Raw genomic sequence first — 26,276 nt, forward strand, 5'->3', positions numbered from 1 at the left:
TTCATATCATTCCTTCATTCCAGGTACATCTGGCAACGGCGCCAAATGTTTACTGTATAGGGTAAGAATACTTAGCACATGTAGTATAGCACAATTGAATGTAGAACAGATACTTTATTCATATATGCACTCAATGATTACAATTCGAATACAATGACTACAATGATTCCCATGATGATTCCAAAGTCCATCTCAAATGTGTACATATACCTTTCCGAAGGGGTGACTCAAGCATCACGTGCCTATTCGGATACTATTCTACCTGTCGGCTACACTATACATTTTACTGACAACATTCATCCTAGTTCTCACCCATATAATATAAACTGGACTAGATTCAAATCAACAATCCCTTGAAGAGATGTAGCTACAGGAGAACCATATGCACTCATGCCAACTGTATCAACCATAGGTGTAGCCACGTCAAAATTTGTGGACAGAGGAATGTTACTAACTGTCACAACACAAAACTAAATCTTTATAGATGGTGAAAACTGAGCCCAACTCCACTCAAGTGAGTGATCAACATCAACCTCAAACAACGGATTGTCATAAGACAATGTTGCATCCATGTCAAATGTAGGACTATTCATGAAGTGAACATCAACACTTTGTTGATCGATAGTATAACATGACTCTATCCCTACATTGCTCACCTCATCAACAAAAACAAGTGTACTACCATCAGAGCACACATATACAACTGCTTGCATACTGCTAAACTCCTCATGGGATGGCTCAACTGACACAGAAGTGGCTGCTTATATGACAGTATCCTCACATGCTCCTATTCCAAGTATTGTTGCATCACTATCAAATACATGATCTGGGGAACTCATGCCAAGAACTACATCTCCTGACTTAACCTAACATAAATCCTCATCACATTCCACCACAATGGTGCCTAACTCATGTAGTGTCTCATTAGAAGTGTCCCATAAATTTGAAGCCGCAACTATATAATCACTTTCTGCTCTTAGAAAAAGTGATATCATTCTCTGCTCAAATCTCGGCTTTGAAATTAGTTGGGTCATCCGTTTGTGATTTTGATTCATCTCATTCACTAGCATATCCAATTGTTTCACAATACCCTGTATCTCAGAATCCCCCTCCATTAGCAAAGAAATATGCCCTCTGCGGATGTAATGAATACTAAACCTTCTGTCACCATCCATCACACTAAAAACCAAGTCCTCCACCTATGGGTCAAAAGAAAAGTGACGAGCACTCCTCACAGTGTAATGCCAAAAAAAACTCCTAATCTCTATCAAGGGCTCATCATCATCAAACTGGAAGGCAGAAGATGGCTCCAATCGCTAACTTTGAACTATTGGTTGAGTAGGATCCTGGGGAACCCTCTCAGCAAGCCCAAGGACAAAGTCCCTATTGGGAAGCATTATAGCCAAGGTCTCTACAATCTTCATCACTAATCGTCGAATAGCATGAGAGCCCCGAATGAGAGCACCCTCAGATATACTATATGAAACTTCTTGCAAATCCGAGCTTTCAAGCAAATACTCCATGAATGACTCAGTACAATAGAAATTATATGTGGAAGCATCAATTTGCTCGCCTGCAATCCACAGCTGATCTCTTTGAAAATGTGACAATGCCAACTGTCTAATGCTACTAGCTGTATGAAAAGAAGAAATAGATTCACTTCCAGTAGAAGGAAGCAAATCACCATGAGAGCCCGTCTCCATTGATGTTCTCGCCTCCTTTGTACATACTGCCTCTGTCGATTGAACTACGAGAGCAACTGGGTGGACTACTTTTGGGCCTAAAGATGTTTGCAACCTCACCTTATGTGCACACTTTGTCTGGCATCTCAAATCTATTACTTCAGTACGGGTTTGTTGTTCAGGGGGGATTAGTTGCGCCACCCTCGGGAGTTATAATTTGGAAGCCCCCCATTTCGGAAGTTGTTGCTTGTTGCCAGCTCCTTCGGCTCTCTCCTGGGTTTGGTTGGGAACATCCATAGGCATTACTAAGCCGTGTTTTACTTCTCCTACTCCTGGAGCAATTCCTTCGAGACCAATCAGGCTTTGGTCATGGTAAATCTCTGGAGATTCTGATATTCCTATTGGAGGTGGTCCCTCTGTGGGTGGTAAGAAGGCAACTTCCCGTGGAGTTCCCCGTAGGAGACTTAGTCGGATTTTTGCCTCCTAGGAATCTAAGGAAGATGAATTTGTATTACTCACATCCTCTTCGGAACTCTCTTCCTCCTCATCCTCTTCCTGATTGTCATCTAGTGCCTCATGCTGCTCTTCAACCACAACCGCCTGTTTTGGTTTCTTTTTCTGTGGTTCGCGACTCTGAGATCCTACACTCATGGTGTCCATATGGAGCCAATATGTCATAGTTGGCTTGTAGGGTTCCACCCTGTTGGTTGGTATCAATGTCCCTCGATGCTCACTGCTCACCTAGGTTCATACTACTTCGATAAATAAAGCCACGACATGGTGGGGCATGTAAAAGGCTTTGTGTTTTAACTACATGAACTCCTGAAGTTTGTCTGAAAGAAATTGTGCCCAGTTATATACCTATCCTTTATACAATCCATCAACCACGGCAACATCCAAAGGGCAATGTCTGAAGTGTGGTTGCCGGTTATGAGTCTACTTTTCACCAAGTCTATAATGCATCACCATTCATCATTGGCAATGAAAATTTTCTTGAGACCCTTACTATTTTTTAGAATTCCTTCCCATTCTTGACTTGTGAGGTCTTCTCTGCACGTCAGCCTCAACCACTTTTTTTTTCTTCTACGGGCATTAGGGTTTTTTCCAATTCCTGTCCTCTGTGGGGAATTCCAAAAATCTTATTTATTTCCTTGGCTGAATAAGAAACTGTCACCGGTTGTTGGAAATACTGGACTATAGATTTATAGCATGATCTATCATAACTTGTGACCCAATTCCGTAATATAGGTTCAAACTCCTTTAAATCAAATATTGGCATGAAGATTATTTTATCTACCTTGGTTGTGCACAGCACCTTTTTCAGGGGATGATCATTTTCCGTTTTCTCCCACCAAGTTCCGCATTCGCTTCCCATCACACTTTTAAACATGATATTCTTAACAATGATCTTTTGTGTCATTTTACCCTTGCCCTTCGTCATCTTCTTTACCTCCTTTGCTATCAGTGTTGTTTTCCTCCTTTTGGAATCAATGATCTGCACTCTGCTCGAGATTCCTATGCTTAATTTCACCATTTTGTAGTAATGCCTCAATTCTCAAATTGTTTCAATTGGTTGTGTATGCCAACTGCACCAACCGTTTCTATGTGACAGGTGTGCTGTATGTCTCCCTGTTCTCTTTCGACACACTGCTACAGATGCTCGTACTACAAAAACAAGTTGCCCTCCTTTCGTCTTAGCCAGCTGCGAACGAATTATTGGTGTGTGCACAAGCTCTCCTATATGGACTTCCTCAGCAAGCTCTAATTCTCCCGTACGGACTCCCTCAACAGGCTTTCTATAATCCTTCATATAGACCTCCACGTACGGCAATGAGAGGGTTAAGTGGTGTACGACAACCTGAGTGCCTGTACTTGTACAAATGTAATGTTGGCTCCGTATGGACTTAGTATCTCCCCGTACGACAACAATGGTGAGTGTAGCTTTCGTACACCATACGACCTGTAGGTAGCTTCCTTTGTACAGACTTGGTATGGAATGTTGGCTCCATATGGACTTAGTATCTCACCATATGACAACAATGGTGAGTGCAGCTTCCATACACCATACGACCTGTAGGTAGCTTCCTTCGTACGAACTTGGCACCTTCCCTCGTACGGTTGCCCATATGACTTCCCTTCCATACGACAGCCTCCGTACACCGTACAACCTCTGAATGTCTTCGTACTGTCGTCGGTAGAAACTGTGTAGCCGACGGGTTCATGTTGTCGGTAAAGATTTGTAGCCGACGGATAGATTAGTATTGTTATGTAGCCAATGGACCCTTTTGAGAAGGTTCAGTCGGTAGTATTTATACCCCGTCTAGGATCATTGTAAATCATCTTATCTTATCATCTATATGTAATCTCTTGGCATATGCGAATAATAAAGAGTACTGCTGTTGCTGTTCTTGTTCAATACCTGTGTGCATTAATCAATTAATCTATGTGGTAAACACGTACGACCACCTTGTACCTTTCTGGTATGGCTTCTCTTTCCAAGCCCTCAAGTATGGCTTCTCTTTCCAAGCCCTCAGGTATGATTGTTCTTCGTTCATCTCAAGGTATTCCAGTGATGGTTTGAATAATCTCCATAGTATTCTGTATGACAACCACTTTATATGAGTTAGGGTGGAAGTTGATTGTTAAGTTGCTTTTTGCTTTTCCTATTTGTTCATTTCCTCCTTCCATGCTTATAAAATAGATGGGGAGCTGCTTATTCCTTTCTTCATACACTTTTAACTTAGACCCATTTACTAGGTCTTTGATTGGTTTATTATCTAGAGTAGATAACTTTATTGCCCCATTTTCTTTTATTTCTAATATTCTAAATGTTCCTAACCACCGAACTTTAAATTTTCTTGGCTTTATTTCACTTTTTCCATTATACTTGAGTACCAGTTGTCCTTGTTTAAAATTCATCTTTTTCAAGTGTTTGTCAGCCAAAATTTTCACCTTCGTTGGGCCCCCTCCGTAGCCCATTGAGCAAGCGTCCAGCTTTAGTAAAGTCTATAGTCTTTCCTTGAGACTCTCCTCATCGCCCAATTTGTTTTGAATTGCTACCCGTAGACTTGGTACTATATGTTCCATTGGCATCGTTGCTTCTTGTCCGTACATTAGATGAAATGGAGTGTGTCCAATAGTGGCCTTATAAGTAGTTTTGTATGCCCATACCATAGCCGGAATCCGTTCTTCTCAATCTTGCCCTTTCCACTCCACAAGTTTTATATAGAATTGTTACTATTACTTTATTCATGGCCTCTGCTTGGCCATTTTCCCTTGGATAGTAGGGACTAGAAAAAGAACGAAAATTTTTATACTCATTTCTCATCATCCTGATGGTGTGATTGACAAAATGTACCCCTTTCTCATTCGTCAACTAGAGTGGAATTCCAAATCCTGTTACTATTTGTTCATACAGAATTTGGCCGTACTAAGAGTTGTGTTGTTTCGAAGGGCTCCCACTTCCGCTCTGTTGCCACCACTATGTACTTACACCAATGGGTTTTGCTTACAGGTGGGGGACGCACAAAGTGTAGTCCCCACTGTTCAAATAATTCTTTTGGTAGGGACGGAAATAGTGGCATGAAGTCCCTTTTGAGGGGTTTACCTGCTCTTTGACAAGTGTCACATTTCAACACCCATTCCCTCGCATTTGCATACAATGTCAGCCACCAGAGTCACCAACAACACCTTTCTTGCCGTAGTATCAGGTCCCATGTGACCTCTCACTAATCCTTCATGGGATTCTTTTAGAACTCCTGGGATTTCTTCATCCATAACGCATCTCCTTAGTATTCCATCCGGTCCTAGTTTGTACAATAACGCTTCAATTAACTGAAATGTGCTGCTTTATAGGGCAATTTTTCTCCTCTCAGCTGTCGATATTTCTCTTGGGAAGGTCATTGACAAGTATTGTCCAATTTTTTCGTACCATTGAGGTAACACAACAATCTAGAATAGGTGTACATGTGGAAAATCCTCATTCACCCCACTGCCTGAGCCTTCTCTTGACTTGATTCTTTACGATTGATCAACAATTACATGGATTTTTCCAAGTCGGACTCTGATTTTGAATGTAAACTCTTGTAGCAGAATTAGCCACCTACTTACTGTCCCTTGAATCACCGGCTTGTTTTCTAAGTACATTAGTGCTCGGTGGTCAACAAAAAATGTAAAAGGTGTAGCTAATAAGTAATGTCTAAACTTCTGCACTGCATACACCATACCTAATGCTTCCCTCTTGGTGGTATTGTAGTTACGCTTTGCTTTCGATAGAAGCCTGCTTGCAAAATATATGAGGTGATCAAGTCCTTCCTTCCTAGTTTGTGCCATAGTGGCAGCTATTGCATAATTGGATGCATCCACATGGACACGAAACTCTTTGTTCCAATCGGGATATATGAGGATAGGAACTAATCTCTTCTTCAATTCTTGGAAGGCATCCTCTTGTTCTTCCTTCCATCCAAACTGCTCTCCTTTCCTGGTTAATTTCTCTAGGGGCGATGATACTAAAACAAATCCTTTTATAAACCTTCTATAGTATCCTACATGGCTCAAGAAGGATTTGACACTTGTTACGTCAAACGGAGCTTCTATTTCCAAAATCACCTTAATTTTGTCACGATCTGTCGTCAATCCTTCTTTGCAAACGATATGTCCAAGAAATCTATCGTGTGGAACCATAAACTTACGTTTTTTCGGATTGAGAGCCAATCTTGCTCTTCGACATTTCTCTCTGCATCCCCCAATACTTTTGAGGTCATGCTCCTTCCCACTATAAGCCACCCAATCATCCAAGAAGGCTTTGAAATTTCCCATTGACATACCATTGAAGATATGTAGTGTAGGTGTCTATTGAGGGTTGCCACACCTTCCTTATACTCTGTGTACCCCTTCGGATATATTTCTTCTGACTCAGATTCTTGTATTTGCATATATTATATTCTGTGTGGAAAACTTCATTGTCTCTCATCTGCCAATGGAATAATCCATTAAGAGAACTTGTTTCGCCACCTAAGCATTCCCCCAACTTGAGCACTCCTTCCTCGTCTGGTTCGATCCCTTCATAGTCTTCCCCCTCTGAGTTTGATGCCATGTCCTGACTTATTGACTGGTTTTTGAGATCTATTATGTAGTTTCTTCTTTCTGATTCAATAGATAGAGTGTTTCATTTCCAGTTATGGGTGGCTTTTGCTGTAACCAACCATCCTCTTCCTAATAAAGCGTCGTACCCTTTCTTCTCTAAGGTGATAACCACAAAATCAAGGAAAAATTGTTGAGTACCGACTATGACTTTTTGCCCCATCAGTGTTCCTATAGTCTTGATTCCGTGTTGGTTTGCTCCCACTAGTTGAAATGTAGGTGGCTAGATTGTGGGTTTTCCTATTTTACGTTAGAACCTCCATCAACAATAGTATTTGAAAGTTTGCAACCTAATATCTCCATTTCTACTATGGCCGGTGTTCTCCCTGTTCCTATAGTGAATAAAGTATTGTTTTATTTCCATGCTTCTCCTTCCTTCTCTTTTTTAGAAGTTGCCCCTCTTAGGCTTGCCTCTTGTGTTAATGCTACCCGCAACTGGGGTAATTTTTCCAATAAATCAACGATTTTTACTAGGATGGTGGTTTCTAGGACTTGCCTAACAATATTTGGTACACCCCCATCCGAAGTAGGTTTATCTGGCCTTGCCTTCCTTTCCTCTCCCATGCTATCTTGAATGTCCTTCTTTGCTTCCTAAAATCTTTCCTTCTCCATAGCAGCATTTGGATAGGCTAGTTTTCTAGCTTGCATCCTCATGACCAAGGGAATTTTTCTTTCTGGTTCTTCAATGTCTAACATATTTACCCCTCTTGGATTCTGGTGGGATCCCCTTGCCCTCCCCTTAAGTTACGACGTCTCTCCTGCTGCTGCTGGAGAAGTAGTGTCCTCAAGGCAACGTCCTCCTCAGTTTCTTCCCCTAGTCCCCGCCTCGGATATTTGTTTGGAATCAGGGGCATGAATTAGTTTAGTGTTTGTTTCCCTTTTTGGGATTTTCACGTTCCTCCAAGCCACGTTCCCTTGTCCTCCTTTTAGCAAACTGTTGGAGTACTACTTGTCACCTTCGTTCCCTTTTTGTCTCGGCTCTTTCCCCCTCCACACCTAACAAGTTGCGTGCCAACAGGCGAGGAGTTTGTCCCAGTATATCATACACCGCTGGTGGCACCGAGAGTTCGTCACATATCTTACCTTTAGGAACCATTCTCTCACGGGCTTCCCTTTGTACGTATTGATCGACTGCAACTTCCCAAGTTGTCACGAGATTGTGTGTCAACTGATCTTCCCTGGTTATTTCCTCCTCTTCTCTGTCACTATTTGTTATTTGTATATGAGGTAGAAAGGGCCTTCCCATTACTCCATCCTATCGACCTCGTGTGTACATTGACAATAATCCAAGTACTTATAGAAGGGTCGGTTGGTTGGGAAAACCAACCGACGTATTCCGTCACCCAACCAACCGACGTATTCCGTCACCTCCTAACTATCCAGCCTGCTTAAACTTTAACAAGCCCTAAGTACAATAGTTACTTTATTCTCTACTACATTTTCATTAGCTATTGCAATGGCTGCTAAATGCATAATATGTATCTTGATAAAGATGTAATTCATTTCCTGACTAGCACCTTGTGATTACCAAAACTCATACTCTTATTCATCCACTCTTAGCCAATTGGCTTCATTATGGTAGTTCCTTAAACAAATTGTGAGTGCTAGCTAAACTATATTGAATTTTCTGTTTTTCTTCCTTGAGTTAAGACCGCGGCCTCGGGATCTAAATCTTAGTTATTATTGCAATGGCTTCCAATCTACAGCAACCTATATTTCAGTATAATATACTATAATATATTTTGGACATAATATAATCCCTGAGAAAGAAGGTGAGTGATGATTATTCTGGGGGAATGTTTGAAATTTTGATTCCAGTCAATCAAATGGTTAACTATACTGTGAGTGCGGGCTAAACTATATTGGGTTTTCTGTTTTTCTTCCTTGTGTGAGACCACGGCCTCAGGATCTAAATCTTAGTTATTATTGCAATGGCTTCCAATCTATGGTAACCTGTATTTCAGTATAATACAATATAATATAATATTATCCCTGAGAAAGAAGGTGAATGATGATTCTTCTGTGGCTTGGAAAAAGATCAAGAAATGTTTGAAATGTTGATTCTAGTCAACCAAATGGTTAACGTATAAGGATTTTTCCAAAAATAGTCAATTTTGTACTGTCATCTGCTTGAACCACAGACATAAATTATGCTTAGGAACATACAAAAAGGGAACCTACTATACTGCAATATGAAACACTTGAAATTGTTACCAAATGCATATAAAATAAATGTGGGAACTTACATATAATAGATACACAAAGCAAATCAAGCCACTAGACAGAATTAGCAAGGTGAAAAGGTTTTCTTTAATACTAAGATGGTTGTAAAATATTAATAAAAGTCTTCTTTATTTTAATGTATGGCATTTAGTACTGGTAATGAATATGGAAACTTGCATGTAAGAAATATAAAATAAGAAACAATCTGATAGACATAATTATCTAGAGGGAAAAGTTTGAGTTTAGATTAAAACAATAGGTAAAACAATAAATAAATGGTAGCTTATTTTCTTGCAGTAATTTCTTTTGGAAGGGTACTCTTGCATTCTATTGATATGGGGCTGACACAGGCAAAAGCTATCTATTTTATTTTAACTTACAAGTCAATTACATTTTTTGTTATTGTTATAAAAATATCTTTATTAGTGCAAATTAAGCCTACATACAATGCAAGTGGAGCTGTAGTTTTGTTTTTGCATTTTATGAATACATTAATTTTGTAATTTCCTTGTACTGATTTTATTTCTTCATCTTATAAGGAGCCAATGGTTTCAAAGATGTTGCTATCATCAAGCTCAATAGGTTGTTCCGAGGAAATTCTTACAATTGCTGCTGTTTTATCTGTTCAGGTTTAGAATGACACCATTACCTTAATTCATAAAGGGTATTTCAACTGTTTTTGCCTCTAAATATCTACTTCTTTGAGGGCTTTCTTATAGTCATTTTTAATATCAATTTTTACAGTCCATTTGGGTTTCGAGCAAGGGGATCCAAAAGGAATTAGATGAAGCAAAGGAGCTCTTTGCAGCTGCTGAGGTAACTTTGACAAAATATATTCCACAGTTTTTTGTTTTTGCATTATTTATAACCTCTTAGAATAAACATTGACTTTATATATGCATAATCATTCATTCCTCCATCACGGGAAGATAATGACCTTTGTGTGAGTGTGATGTCCTATTCTTGAAAGAGAATTTAATAGATAATATTAAAATATGGATTATAAAAATTAACTACAAGAGTCAAAATAGGATTTAATAATAAATAATAATAAAAATATAATCAAAAGCTAATTAAAAATATAAAATATAAAATAATTGAATAAAATTGTAATTGAAATATAAAATAATTGTAATTAAAGTATAAAAAATCAAATTTTAATATATGATTAAAATATAAAAGAATTAAATTAAAATATAATTAAGTTTAATGAACGGTCGGATAAAAGGGAGAATAAAATTTCATTTGGAATGGGGGAGAAGAGAGAAGATGAAGCACATATTTAAAGAGAGAGTAGCATGTAAAGAAATATTAATTAATTATTGACAAAAAGATGTCTCTTGTCGTGAACCATAATTGATGTATGTGCAAACATATTAATACATAATACCATCTTGGACATGTAGATAATTGTACTATCGATATTAGAAATAACAATAATTAATCAATTAATTTATGAGAATTAATAAATAATGTATTAATTAAATTAGTTAATTTAAAAATATATTAATTTTATTATAATCAATTAATCAAAATGATGTGTTATAGTATCAATAATGAATCATTACTCAATAAATAGTTAACATTGATAATATTTATCAATATATTTAATCAATCGATACGAAAAAAAATACTGTACATATTATTATTATTAATATTGCCTATGTAATAATATTGCCATCTAATTACAAATTTAATAGTCAATCCTCAACGGATGATAACTGTTATGAGCTGATAAATAAATGCTGGTTTTGTAATTAGTATTATCCTTAACTAACCGACCAATAGTCGCATGGGATGCATCACATCTGTAGGAGGAAGGGCCTATATTGAGGGTGGGCTTCTTACTCCATCAATCGCTGAAGGATAGAGAGAAAAATCAAGTAAAGGAATTTCTTACCCATCCCATGGACATTAAAATAGTGCCCGTGACAATTAAATAAAAACAAGTAATACTGCTACACCTACGAGAGTATAATAAAGATTAAGAAGGATTGAATTTTAAAAAAAATGTATGGCAAAGAAAGACTATAATGAGGGGAGACATAAACTTACATCACGTGGAACCATGTAAGGATGATATGATAATAATAAATGCAATGACGGAAGGGCAAAACAAAGTAAACCATTTTTCATTCTTTTATTGTTGATAGGTCAAACAAAATTAACAAAAGCTAAGGAAAAAGGCAAGAGCCAAAATTATATGGGTGAGCCAAAATTATAGGGTGACAAAGATTTATCACATCTTAGTATAAGAAGTGGGCCATGTGAGTACTTGGAAATCACCAAATCACCAACCCATTCAATGGCACGAATTTCAATATTTTTTTCATTATTTAACTTTACAATATATACATATGTTATATTTATAGAAACAACTCCAATTTGTATAACTAAGATTATGATTATATACATGGATTATATTTATAGAAACAATTCCAATGTGGATAACTAAGATTATGATTATACACATTGATACTCAAAGGTATATATCAATTTGGTCATGTCTACGTTTATATTCCTAATATGAGTATTAATGCACATTCTCTTATTGTAGTCCCACGAGCTGATGCATGGTGTTGTGTAGGGAAAGGCAGAGTAAATCTAGAGAATGTACTAGTGTCAAGTGCCTTACAAGAAGTAAATCCATGCTCTCCCTAGGATTGAGTTTAGGAGAGAAGGAATTGAGACTTAAATATTTAAATTGCTAAATGTATTATGAACTTGGTTGCTTATTTAAAAGCATTGCATCTAACATATATTTGTGTATAAAGATATAATATATACAAAGTTAGTTCTTGCATCACTCACTAATGGAACCATGTGGGTAGGGAGTTTGCACAAGGAATGAGTAATTTAATCACGTTGAGCCAAAGGAGTCCCAAAACTGGTGAGAACCATGAAGGAGTCTTAAGTAGATTGTTTTCGTACTCGAGAGTGGTAATTCTACCATCTACCTTAGGGTTAGTGGTTAGGAGAGGGTTAAGGAATTGAACCTTGAATATGTATTTAATAAATACTATTTATAAATAGCTATGCTCCACGGAGTTTGTGGGACGGGGACATTTTAGGGGACGAAAACGTGTTTCTAGCATGGGTACGGTTCGAAGCCAAAATTTAAGGGACGGCTATAAAATATAGGGGATTTTTAAACATTTTATTTATAGAGTATTAGACTTTAGAGACGATTCAAACATGCATATCATAACATTGATAAACATTCACCATAGAATCATAGATTCATAGACATTTTAGAAGATGAATACATGGAAATTGAAAACTATCAAGATTAAAATTTTAAAATCAAAATGAAGATATGATATATGATATATCCGAATATTGCATACAATTAGCAAAAATGCCCAAAGGCTCCAAGTATCAATGTATCATCATCATGCATGAAATCAATGACATAAAGAAAGTAAATACTAGAAGTGTAAATGAGATGTCCAACTCCATAATAATCAAAAGCAATAATGTCTCCGAGTATCTGCAAGTGGAAAGCCAAATATATGGTTGTTATCTAGGAATCTAAATCTATATCTAAATCAAGATGAACACTAGTCTCTTCCTCTGAATCAGTGGCAGGGGTAGGCAGAGGGTCCTCATCCAATGGAACACCAAGCAACCCTGGAGGTGTGTCATCCTTATCAATCTGCAACGCATCCTTAGGATTAACATCCCAGTGTAGTGTTGGAGTCTGTCGATACTCAAGACTTTGTCGCTCCTATAGTCGCAATACACTGTGAATAGCCACAAGCTTCTCCAATCGTCTAGAGGTAAGGTTGTTCCTCTTGACTGATTGGATGAAGCTATATGTAGACCAATTCGTCTCTACAATAGAAGAACTTGCAACTTGTGAGAGAAGATGGATGGCAAGACCTTTCAGCTCAGGGGCATCTCTACCATGTCATGTCCACCATCCAATGGGGTCCCTTTAAGCTAATGTAGCTCTACCAGTCCTCCCCCCTGGTCTACCAAATGTTGGATCACGAAGATTGGTGCAGTCAAGTCATTGCCCCCGAATTTTTGCAGCACCCTTTGCATTATACTTTTTTGAAAGGGCCTTGAAGAAGCCCTCCTTCACCTATATTGAACAAACAAAATTTAGAAGTTAGAGTTATAAACTTTACAAATAAAATCAAAATTTTAAAAACATATTATATAATCAGAAATCTGAAACATAAATTAAACTCACCTCCTCATCACTAGATGGAGGCACTCTCCTAGGCCTTGGTGCATACCCTTAAGGATTGACTGCATCGGCTGCCATATGAAGTGGGGTGTTCATAGGGTTCCACCTTTTCATTACAATGAGCTTAAGATGCTCCTCATCGAATTCCAAAGTAAGTTACTTCTCTTTAATAGCTTGTTTGATCCGCCCAAACATGCTATCAAAGGTCTCATAAATCTCGCCAAGGCTAGGAGAGTCAATATCAGCATATCTAATGACCTGCACAATAGGGTCACTGAAAGAGAAAATGTATCTGCAAATGAAAGAAAATTGCAAGTGAGAAACATCATATGTTAAAAAATATCAGCAAGTGCTTAAATCAGAAATATTTTTATTAAATCAGCAATAACAATTATGATGTCAATTATTTAAGTTTCTTACCTCATTGTGATCCACTAGTTCTCATCCAGGATTCTTCGTCTCACAAGTCTTCCATCTGGGGTGCTTGATTCATGCCATCTATTCTACTTTGCATTGACCACCATGGATTGTAAGGCCTCTTGGACCTCAACCATCCTCCCCAACAAAATGAAGTAGCTAGCATATCTAGTGTCCACAGGCTTGAGGAATTCTTTTTTGAAAAATGTTCTGAATAATGTAAGAGATGTGTGATGATTGCAAATAAACATTTGCACATCTCTAGCCTCGGACACCATAGCCTTTACAAAATCAATTTTTCCAAAGTCCTTCGAGGTGTTATCCAATGCATGTACACAACATGGGGTCCAAAAAATGTGTCTATAGGTGCTCTCTACTATCAATCCAGCTGATTTACACACCTGTGCTGAATCAATGACTACTTGTACAACATTTGAAGCCCTTACCTCTTCTATAGCATCCTTCAAAATCTGAAATTGGAAGGATGCATCCTTCTTTTTTCCGGAACAATCAGTGGCTCTAAGAAAATAGGCCACTACTGTACTAGTGACAATAAGATTGATGAGTGGCCAATGTTTGATATCAGTCCAACCATCCATGATGATAGAACATCTATCACTTATCCATGTCTATCTCATATCCTCCATCAAAATGTTTACTTTTGAGTACTCTTTATCAAGGATAGTGTTGCGTAATTTAGTCTCTCATGGTGGTACAAATGAGGGACCAACAACATAAATATTTTTGCACATTTGTTTATAGAATGAGGAACAAGAAACATGGAATGGTATGCCATGAGCAAAAAGAAATTTGCCAATGGACTCTTTCGCTCTCTCTTTTGCTTGTATGTTAAATAAATCAGCCACATTGGTATCTCTCTTGGCCTTTCCCTTCCCTTTACAATGCTAGTGGGAGTGAATGAGGGCGTGGCAATGATACCTATAGGACCCTCCTGATTTCAATAACTCCCCCTCCACATACAACCTATTGGCCTCAAGTTTTTCATCATCTTTAATTTTTTTGCAATCTTTCACGCCTTGCCCACCTATCCATAAAAGATGACAATACACTATTGTGTAGCTCCCAAAATAATGTTTCTACATATATGGCACTCCCATTCCCTACTACACCCCGAATTTTTTTTCTTATTGTTGTCTACTTTTGTGGCAAATTGTAGGAGAGGTTTCTTAGGGTTGAATGGACCTTTGGCATATTTTTTAAAGACTTTGGAAGGGCACTCAAATGGATTAGGCATTGCATCTTTCACAAGGACGTCATATTATGCTCAAACGAAGAATCATCCATGGCTACCCTAGGTCTTTTTCTTGGTCTTTGTAAATGTGACACTTGAGCTGCTTGCATGGCAACATCCATGCTGTCACTACTTCCCTCACTCTCACTGCTGCTCATGTTTTTGCCTTTGGATTATACAATGTATTATACTACTACAAGTTATGGGAAAAAAAAACATTTCAATGTTCCATTCAACATGGCCTCTCTATGTCATTGGAAAAAATAAAAATGGCAACAAATAATAATAAAGTTTAAATCAAACAAAAAGAAAATAAAAAACATACTTGGAATAAAGAAGAAATGAAGGAAAAACCTCCTCTTGCACCTCCAAAATGCACTCTTTTGGCTGTTGTTGTTTTCTTCTTCCTCTTCCCAACTTGCAAATAACTCAAATGAAGAAAAGACTCCAGTATTTTGTGTTTTAAAGGCAAAGTAGGGTTTGCTTTATTTTTTTTAATACCTAACATCCATGTGGGGTCCGCGTGGATGGGAAACAAAGCCCAAAAATAATTTTTTTAAAACCTTTTTGACCATTGACCCCATGTTGGGAAAAAGGGGACGGGATGAAGTTTCAAGGACGCTCGAGGGATGGGAATGGCGTCCCCGGTATGGATTGTTGTACCCAAGTTTCCTGGGAATCACCAAATCATGTTTTGGGGACAGTACCCAAAATTAGCCATTTGGCATTGCACAGGGATGGCCGAAAGGGGTACCCGTGTCACCATTTCTTACATGGTACGGGTAAGAGGGTGAAAACCTAGGGGACGCGTCCCTGTGGAACACAGATAAATAGTGATTATTCCTTATGTCCAATTTAAATGTACATATTGATGAATGAAATCATTGGAAATCGATATTCTCTAAGAAAAGAATGATACAAGAAGTATTTTACAACTACAATCCAAACCTTGATTAAGAATTATATAACAAATTATTAGGGGTTATTATATTCTTCCTAGTAAGATATAAACATTTAATACAAATGATATTTAATGAGGATTGAAATCATTCCTAAAAGGTATGAAATAGGAGAAGAATATACATTTGGGTACTTCTAGCGATCCTTCATTGGACCTTATTTAATATGCCTTAACATTCTCAACTATAATTTCGTTTACACTTGGGAATTAAAACCTTAACTTGATCTCCTGAATAAATATAATATTTTGTCGTCAACTTTACATCCTTGACAAAAACCCAAAATAGTTATTCTCGTCTCTTCCTTGTATGGAGTCTCCAATATATATTTTCCTATCCTCCCATGGTCATTAGCACCACATATTTTTTTATTTTGTTTTATTAGTGATTCTTGATTGTTGATTTCTTGATTAATGATTGCTTGCTCGATAAATGAGTCTTTTCTCTTGTAATTGAATGATGTGAACTGTCGAATCAATGTATTTGTATCATTTTCTCACCAGTGACTAAATTGCTTGATGAATGATTAGATTTGTGATTTTGTGGATTCATTCCTCCCTGTCTTTGATGAAAGACCAACTATTTATATTTCTATACCGAATGGATATGTCCTGTAGTCCCAACAGTTTGATCCTCTTCTTTAAGGGTTTGTATCTCTTCGATTATTTAACCTCACTAACAACTATTTTTGTTAATTGGTTTATCTTTATTGATCATTTCTTTTATTAATATTAACTTTTGATAACTTTTGTATACATGAGAATTGGTAGTGGATTAACTTTGGTCTTAGCATATGTATTTATTATCTTATGTTTGCCTATTTGTTAATATTAATTGGTCCTTTATAATCATTTAAGTCTGTTCAATAGTCTCAATCTTCGTCTACTGGGAATCATTAGTATATATGACTAATAGGTATCCTTAGATTGATTTGCATGTTGTCATGTCACATAGACTATCATTTATTGGTTTATCACATTGAACGAGCTGGATATTAGGATTGTCATCCATGTAAAGCATTTGCTTATGTCGTGGTACTATGTATGGGGGAAGACTATCATTGCTTGTTTTTTCGTCTGTTAACTTTTTTTGTAACCAACTTACATTAGCCATCCATGTTATTTGTAATGTCCCCCATTTAGCAAGTTTTTGGAGTTTGGTTTTGTCAGCTCGTCATCGCGACCCTTGTGAGTTGACGTTTGGATTTGGGGGTCTTTATCGAGAAATAGCTATCTTTGGCCTTACTATTTTGGGTAAGTCACTCATGGCCAGTTGTTATTTTTGGTTGAGCAATTCAGGATAGGTGATCGTTTGGCTTTTAATATTTGATCTCTCAATGAATTTTTGATGAAGTCATATTTATTTGTAAGTATGTTGGTTTTAATGAATATTTAATGTACACTTAATTATCATTGTGTTTTATATTATAAAGTGACAAGACTTTATATTATAAAAGTTGCTTTTAAGTGAAAGGTGTGTGGGTGAAACTAAATGGCTCAAATTGTATTATAAATATGGCTTTTTGGGAGAATGAGAGATACCCTGATTAAATATATTTTCTCATCATACGATTTGGCTGAGGGTTTCTGAGTTTTGGAAATAGTTTTGATAATTTCATTGCAAATTGTGCTGCTGTATACAATTTGTTGAGTCTCCCTACTGTATCCCTGTGGCTAAGGAGAGATTGGTTGTGGACGTCTCCTACTGTGGTGATCAGAGTTTGACTGGCATTTGTGAATTCTGATTGTGGAGAAGGATATCGATTATGAAGATTGCATATTGTTAGTAGCATTTTAATGAACTCGGAATTGTGACATTTGAGGGCAACGTTACATCTTGGGACTGTAGGCGTCTTCCTTAAAGACATGCGTCCATTCTCCCACAACTGCACATTCAAAGAGGCCAGGCATTAGCACTGAGTATCTATACTTGCGGGCTTGCATTTTCCATTTTGGGTATCAAGTTGGTGTCTGGAGGAAGGTGCGATTCACTATTGGAAGGCAACCATTATCTATGGTTGTAAATTGGCATTGAGGAGCCAATGTTGATAATAAAGAGGGCAAGTTGGTTGGACGGCTAGCCAAATACACTTGCAATCTAGGTGCCATTTAAATAACTTGTATTTCTGATTTATGATTGTCCAAATAAAGTGCAACATATATCTGATTTTCTATATTTCCATTTCAAACTTCTTGAAGTTGTTGATTCATTTCTACAAAGAAAAAATACAAAAAAAAAAAAAAAAAACTTTTTTTAAATTGCAAAAGCAATAAGTTGTGCATCTGTATTCAAATTGGAAGCTAGTTCTGGTCATTTCATCATTCACGATCATTCATGCAACTTAGATAATTGTATCATCACAAATGAATACAATAGACTAGATGACCTCGATAATATATCGCATTAATATATATAAATGTACATCCTGGAAATGATGATCGCGATGTATCACAAATAGTCTTGACCATTGCTTGTATGAAGTTCATGCTGACTAGATCTGAATGCACGTTCTCCTTAGATTGCTCCTTGAAATATGCTTGTTGTGAGACTAAATGTGATTTTCAATGTTGCCTTTGATGTTCCATTTGTTGGAATCATTTTTTGTTGCACCAAAAGCTTGAGTCATCAAACCCCAATACAAATGCTAGATCTAACCCAATTGAGAGGAGGGGGTTAAGCCTTGTCATGAATCTGCAAGGACGTGTCGACCACCAAGTTGACAATCTTCCCCTTAGTACCCACTGAAGGGAGACTCGAACCTGTGACCCAAGGCTATGATAGCAATTGTTAGAATTAGTTGTCATTGCACCAAAAGATCAAGTTGTTAATGCTTGATACAAATGTTAGATTTAACCCAACCCATGGGAAGCGATTAAGCCTTGTCATGAATCTTTAAGGAGGTGTTGACCACCAAGTCAACACCATTCTCAATCTCCAGACCCCGTATATATTCCCTTCCATCGAAGGGTTGCAACCTGACAAAATATGTCCAAATTTCATTATAGTTTGCTCCCCTTTGCATTGGCTGTTAATATTATTAACTAATCCTTTTTTTTAATGCAGATTGCAACTTCCCATGTTGCATCCTTATATGCTCAGTATAACCATTGTCTAGAAATGTATTAACTATATTTTATTGATTAGTCTATATTTATATTTTTACTATTATGATTATTGTGTTACTAATTGTCATTGATTAGTCGTTTATTGGTATTAAGTTACATAATAATGTTTTAAGATTGTTTGAATTATTAATGCTGCTGAATGTTTTCAATCATTCTTAGTTGTCATGATGTTTATACATTAATATGTTGTTAATTACTATTACAATATATTAATAGTACATTAAAATTTATTATTAATATTTTTGATATGTATATAATTATGATATTTGATATCTGTAATTTATTCAATAGAATATTATTTATATATAATTATATAGGTTGGTTTATTATTAGTAATTTAGTCCTATCATAATTATTTATTATTACTAAGTTTTTATCTAGGAAGGGGATATGATAATACTCTTCCTCGAAGGAATAAGAATGGAACAAGAGATAATAATATTATAATAAATATATGTATTTGTAATGTCCCCTTTTTGGGACATCAGTAAATTACAAGCTAAATTCACTTAAAAAATATTGTAAGTGACTTATTAGGAGCTGAATGCAAATAATTAAAAGTCATTTAATATAAAAAAGGGGAAAAAGGTGACAAAAGAGGAAGAAGACGAAAGACAGAAAGGGGAAATTGAAGAGTCACTCCTATGGGCTTTAAAAGAAAATAGCTAGTTTTATTTCAGCATGGTTGGATATGTCTGATTTCTGATTTCTCTTGCAGAGAGTCAGGAAGCTATCCGTTTTTTTATTTAGAAACCCGAGGACAGAAACCTTTAGGCTTTCTTGGTGGATTGGATGGCAATCCAATTCATCATTTTTTGAGGTGGATTCTCGATGGAATTCACATTGCATTTCAAGCTCATCTCGTAATATCCAATTTGGCTGTTGTTTCTTTACTTAAGATTGGATTATGTTATTTTACTGCTGAATATTGAATGCAATAACCTTTTTGAGTATATATTATCTAGGAATTTTCTAGTATTTTGTTAGTTATTCTGAAATCTTTTGCATGTGGTCATTTCTTTATGTTTCTCAAATTACTTGGTAGAATTTGGGGAAATATCCGGTAGGGGATATTATAGTATGGTAAATTAAAAGATATATATTTAATAAATATATATAATAATAATTAGAATTATATTTATGTTATATTTTACTTGGTAGAATTTGGGGGAAATATCCGGTAGGGGATATTATAGTATGGTAAATTAAGAGATATATATTTAATAAATATATATAATAATAATTAGAACTACATTTATGTTATATTTTATATGGGAATATATGTAAGATATTATATATTTAATAATTTATATATAATGAAAAACTATGTTGGCCTCACCTTAAATCTATCATTAATACCTCTGGAAAGCTAGGTTGGTTTATATAAGGAGAGGCAAGTAAATCCATCCAACATAGGTTTCTCCCAAGAGGTGGTATTGACAGGTGTTTATGAAATCCTTGGGCCAAGTGGTGGTATTGGCGGATGTTCATGAAACCCTTGGGCTTAATTTTGGAGGTGGTTTCAAGCGTCCTATGATGAAAAATCCCCATCCTCCATTAGAAATTAGTAAAAAGGTATGGGCTATGTTCAATATGAATAATGGCATTCACAATTTGTATTAGTGGTAAATTAACTAATTAGGTCTTAGACTTAATGGGGAAATATTAGTATAATATAACGAGATCCTAAAAGATGCATCATGGAATGATGTGACAGCAGACATAGGTGAAGAGAGATTGCAGATTGCTACATCTTGGATCGTAGGCTGAAATGTTGAAGTTCCGATGACAGCAATAGATTTTTTTGTTTACTAGTTTGCAATAGCTTTATTTAAACCTAGGATATGGACAACAATTAACGATAAAAAATGGACAGAGCGAAAGGTTAAAAGGTGGATTTTGTGATTCATATTGCAACTTGGAGAACTTGAGCAAAGCAAATGCATAAGCGATTAGGTGATTGATTCGAGCTACCAATCAAATTGGCAAGAAAACCCTAGTGACAGTCTAAAGGTATTTATCTCTTCAGAAATCTATCAATTTCATCGGAGAATATGGATACATCATAAATTCTAAGTGTATTAGATAAGCCAGGATATGTATTCAAGAAACATATTTATAAATCAATGGAAGATGACCCTTGTGGTGCATTTTTTAGTGTGCCCTAGGACGTTTTTCATGTCAAAGATATTTGTGCTTACGTTCACTGCAAAATTGAAGAGCAAGGAGACATTGAGAATAATGATTAGTGTGATTTGTTGCTAAAATGAATTCACAGCCAATTCTTTGGGCTAGGTGATAAACTTCTCAAGATAACAAAGGAATTCATGGAGGAAGTCACTGGATTCAATGCAATTGGAGAAACCCCTCAATTGAGATCATCAACAAAGAATGTGGTTGAAGAGTTGGCTAAATCTAGATGGCATAATAGAGCACTGATTGTCAATGACATCATTCATCTTGATGTGAAATCGACATCTATGATATTTGGTTATCAGGTATACTATAGTGGCAGAATGATTTCAATCTTAGACATCATCATACACAATGCTCACCGAATGTTGAAAGAGGATGCAAAAATAGATGTAAGTCAAATTTTGAGGTATCAACTTATGGAAAATATAGCAAGGATAAAGAAAGACAAATTTCAGATATTTAAGTTAGTGTTACAAGCCTCGGACTTGGTCAGGTCCAAATTGAGCTCGAACTCAAACTCGGAAAATTAAAAGACCCATGAAATTCAAAGGTTTTTAAGGATTTTATGTTTTTTTCAATCATCATTTAGCCAACTAACATCAAATACACAATAATTGAGATAAATTAAAGCTCCTTTGCACACATACACAATTTTTTATAGATCACATAAGTATAAATATGAATTTTTGAAAAAATTGCTTAAAGTTAAATTGAATAATATAATAGAAATCTGAAATATAGTGTAACTGTCAAATGTCTATAATATCCATGAAATATGCAATCCATGGAATCAAAAGATCAAAACATATATCAAAAGAAAGGCTCATAGTAGCCTATGTCTTCCTACGAATGTGCCTAAGATAGGTCATTGAAGACTCTAGAGCCATCCTCTCTCCCTGCGTTTGAAGTTGCGCCTTAGTGAAATGCTCATCATGATCATCCTTGTAATCCACCACACTTGGCCTTAGGGTCCTACACTAGGTCTCCTCATGCTCTAGCCTCCTCCACTACCATCATCATTGCCTCTACCTCTCAATACATCGGATCAAATCACTCCAAGTCTTCATCACTGAAGACATGATCATCAACCTCTATGTTCCACCCTGCTTGTATATCAACCTTCTCTAATACAATGGGAGATATGTCGGTGCCCAAAATTTGTTTGTGATGGAAGTGAAGGCTTTAGTGAACAAAAACAAGATCATTCAACTTTTTTGCTGCCAACCTGTTGTGCCTCTTCGAGTGTATATAATCGAACATACTCCAATTGCATTCACATCCTGAAGCACAGATGGTTGGGTCAAGATACAAACTGCAATCCTTTGTAGATTTGGCACCTTACTGTCAAACATCTCCCACCATACATCTAAAACAAGAAGATTTTAAATCAGTTCTATTACTTTGACTTCATCAATCTAGATTCTAGATTCTAAAGTGGTAATACAATAGAAATTAGAGTTTGGAATCATATATTTTTACCAGGCATTAGTTATGTCTGGTTTTTCTTGCATAAGTCTCATGAAAATAGGTCTCCTAGTGCTTTCTTATACATCTCTATCTCACAGACTATAATTGTTCCAACAGTTTCATCAGGTGACATTCTCTCTATAACATCATAAATGCCACTCAACACCTCTCTATCAGCCTTAAAATCTAGGCAATTGGTATGTTGGATTAAGAAAGTGGTCAGTTGCATATATAGGGCTATGAAGTAGATTGTGCCATCGCTTATAAATGACATCCCATATGGGACTATATTTTTCTAGGTTCCCTACATAAAAAATTCAAGTGGCCTCTTCTGCACTATCCATCCCCTCATAAATGTAACCCATTGAGGGCTTCTATCCATCAGCAATCTATAGGATAACAATGAGAGGTTCTATGAACTGCAATCATTGTGAAAAACAAAACATTAAGCTTTAAGTTTTCCTTTTAAAAAATGAACAATATCAATGTCAATGAACATAAACAAGTGTTTAAAACTTTAACAAAATAGTGAAATGAAATGGAAATGAGTGTAAAAAAGAAAATTACCTCCACAATCTCCTTGGTGGGTTTCCAAAGGCCACTCTCATCAAAAACTCAATCAACCACCTCAACTACTGCATTGAGCTTTGCATATGATGAACTTGTCTAGTTCTCACATACAAACATACCTTTCAAACCAGCCTTTGCATTAAGAAAAGATTTCAACGTGAGAAAATTTGTTGTAAATCTAGTGACCCCTTGATGAAACAACTCTTTTTTCTTTGTGTGTTGCCTCATAAGGTTGAGGACCCAAGCATGATTAATGAATTTACAAATATTCCTTTCTTGCTCTATACATTTTTTTATCCAAGGAATTTTAGCTAGATCAATTTATGCTTCGGGGAAGACCAAAATTGTTGAGTATCTTTGTGAGGTAATGGAGGAAGTGTTGAAGGAGGTGGCTAAGGAGAATGTGGTGCAAATATTGACAGTAACGCAGCAAATTATGTTGCTTCTAGTAAATTCTTATGGAGAGACTCCGGCACTTGTTTTAGACCAAGTAAATTGTGACAGATAACACAGCAAATTATGTTGCTTCTAGTAAATTCTTATGGAGAGACACCGCCACTTGTTTTGGACCAAAACAACGGGTCCAAAACAAGTGCCAGTGTCTCTCCATAAGAAGTTGTAATGATCCCATCTTTTGGCCTTCACGTTCTTTTAGTAGTTGACCAAGTGTGTGTGCGTTAGCCTTGTTCTACATGGTCCTGAGGGCTAACGAAGGGTTTAATGGGATCTTGGAGTGTTTTGGCCTAGTCCTTTCCAGTTTGGGCCAAAACGAAGTTGATTTACTCAGTATTAGGCATACTTACTATTTTTAGTAAGTCGGCAGGACATAGTGTAGGTCAATTTTGGTGATTGGATTCGATACTCCTCGGTGAGAGCTTTCCGATGAGCTATCACTCACATTATTCGGAGTCCGATTGCTAATACATTTTAATGCCTGAAGTTTTATTAAAGTAACGTCTAATTTAATTGTAAAATATTAAAGTGTTACTTTAATATTTATTTTATGGTGATGTGTACCCAAGGGAGACATAAGGGGTATTTTAATATATGTTTTATATATTACACATCTTTTATCCCACATTGCCCATATGAGTTGAGCGGACCCTTGGAAATAGAATAAAAGGAAGCATTTGTGGCTTCATTAGACAAGGTTGAATATGAGAAGAAATTGGTGTGTGAGTTGCAGCTCCGTTCTTGGCATTTGAGGACGTTTATCCTCTCTTGTAACATTCTAGACGTCATTCCCTTGGGGTTTGGCCTTTGGAATTCTTTGTTATCGGCTTCATTATCAGGCAGTTTAGTTGCATTTCCGGCTACAGGCAGATTTGGTATTTTGCTCATATCTTCTTCACTACTTGTCCGACGCTTATGCCGCTTTGAGGGAATGGTATTATGAAAGTAGTGGACTGATTGAAGGACAAAGTATTGTAGCAGCAAGTTCGAAAGCATGGGCTGGAGTATTATGTCAATACTGCTGAAGTAATTAGTGAGTTGATAAATCTGCCATGTATTTGGTTTTATGAATTCTGAAAATAACATTTTATTAGCAGTAGTTCATTTCCACTTTGCATATCATTGTAGTTTCTTTCTTGCTTATGTTGTATGATACCAATTCCATGCATGAAACACAACAAACAAATAAACGTTTGATTTCCGGAGTTAGAAGGGGTTTAAAACATTAAACGGAGAAATAAGAAGTTGAATGCAAACTGTTTGACATAATTCCTTTCAGCAATTTGGTTTAGTTTTTTTTTGGACATCCAAGGGTGCCCATTACAGGAAATAAGAAGTTGAATGCAAACTGTTTGACATAATTCCTTTCAACAATTTGGTTTAGTTTTTTTTGGGACATCCAAAGGTGCCCATTACAGTGGTATGAGAGCTATAAGTCCTGCCATCCTATGGAGATCATATTGATAGCTAGATAAAGATGTATATTAGTCCAGATCAAGATGTGATGTTCAGACAGTTATTGGGTACATTAGAGAAGGGGTAACATATGCAACAGGAGCAGAATAGGCGAATGGATATGATGTTGCAGCTTATGGCTAGACAGATGGGCATCAACATTGATGATTTGTATGTTGCTCCAGAGCAGAAGGTATTCAATTTCTCAGGTGGGATCGAGATACGTATAGAGCCAGCCAGCTATGATGTTGGTGATGTGGGCATTTCAGCAGAGTCAGTAGAGACATGCGTGCGAAGTCAGGAGACCCCATATGAAGCCTTGTCAAGGGATGATGACGTAGCAATAGTGGAATTAGGAGATTGCGAGGATACTATCATATCAGCAGCCACTTCTATGTCAGTTGAAGCATCCAATGAGGAGTTTAATGGTATAAATGCAGTGGTTGATGTATTTTCTAATAAAGCCACACATGTTAATGATTATGAGTTTTCATCAACTACAAATTCAGTTCAGTTTTCTGTTGCAGCAGTTAATGTTGTTCCTATGTCCATATATTTCGATGCGGCAACACCTAATGTTGATACAGCTAGCATGAGTACATATGGTTCACCTACAACTACATCTTTTTCAATGCATGATGGTGATAATATGCATTCCAGTCCAATATATATTATGTGGATGGATAAAGGGAAGAAGAAGTTTCATAGATCTTCTATGGAGTTGCCTTATGGTGACATTCTGACTTCATTAGCACAAGTTTTGAATGCTAGGCTACAGGGGTTGGTCCTGATGATGCGGGTTTGCAGTTGGTTTAACTTCCATATGGATATCACATATTGGGATCCAGGTGGAGGTTGGAGTCCATTATGTTACTTAATTGCTTGAGGACAAGCAATTTCAAGGAGGGCGGATTTGTAATGATCCCATCTTTTGGCCTTCACGTTCTTTTAGTAGTTGACCAAGTGTGTGTGCGTTAGCCTTGTTCTACATGGTCCCGAGGGCTAACGAAGGGTTTAATGGGATCCTGGAGTGTTTTGGCCTAGTCCTTTCCAGTTTGGGCCAAAACGAAGTTGATTTACTTAGTTTCAGGCATACTTACTAGTTTTAGTAAGTCGGGAGGACACAGTGTAGGTCAATTT

The 26,276-nt window shown here is 36.6% G+C and overlaps 1 protein-coding gene across 7 annotated transcripts in view; it reads left to right on the plus strand.

Annotated features, from left to right (window-relative positions):
• LOC149549576 (RNA helicase family protein) overlaps positions 1-26,276 on the plus strand; it is a 282,811-nt gene that overhangs the window by 166,846 nt on the left and 89,689 nt on the right. For 5 of the 7 annotated variants that reach the window (XM_089792897.1, XM_089792899.1, XM_089792898.1 and 2 more), the window contains 2 exons: positions 9,587-9,676; positions 9,792-9,863. The exons of the other annotated variants lie outside the window; for them this stretch is intronic. In XM_089792897.1, the coding sequence (XP_089649023.1) occupies positions 9,587-9,676; positions 9,792-9,863 (162 nt within the window). The remainder of the gene's footprint in view (positions 1-9,586; positions 9,677-9,791; positions 9,864-26,276) is intronic. 7 annotated transcript variants of the gene reach the window in all.

Source organism: Cupressus sempervirens, chromosome 7 (assembly GCF_028749045.1).
Source record: "Cupressus sempervirens isolate cs-2001-9-10 chromosome 7, ASM2874904v1, whole genome shotgun sequence".
NCBI lineage: Eukaryota > Viridiplantae > Streptophyta > Pinopsida > Cupressales > Cupressaceae > Cupressus > Cupressus sempervirens.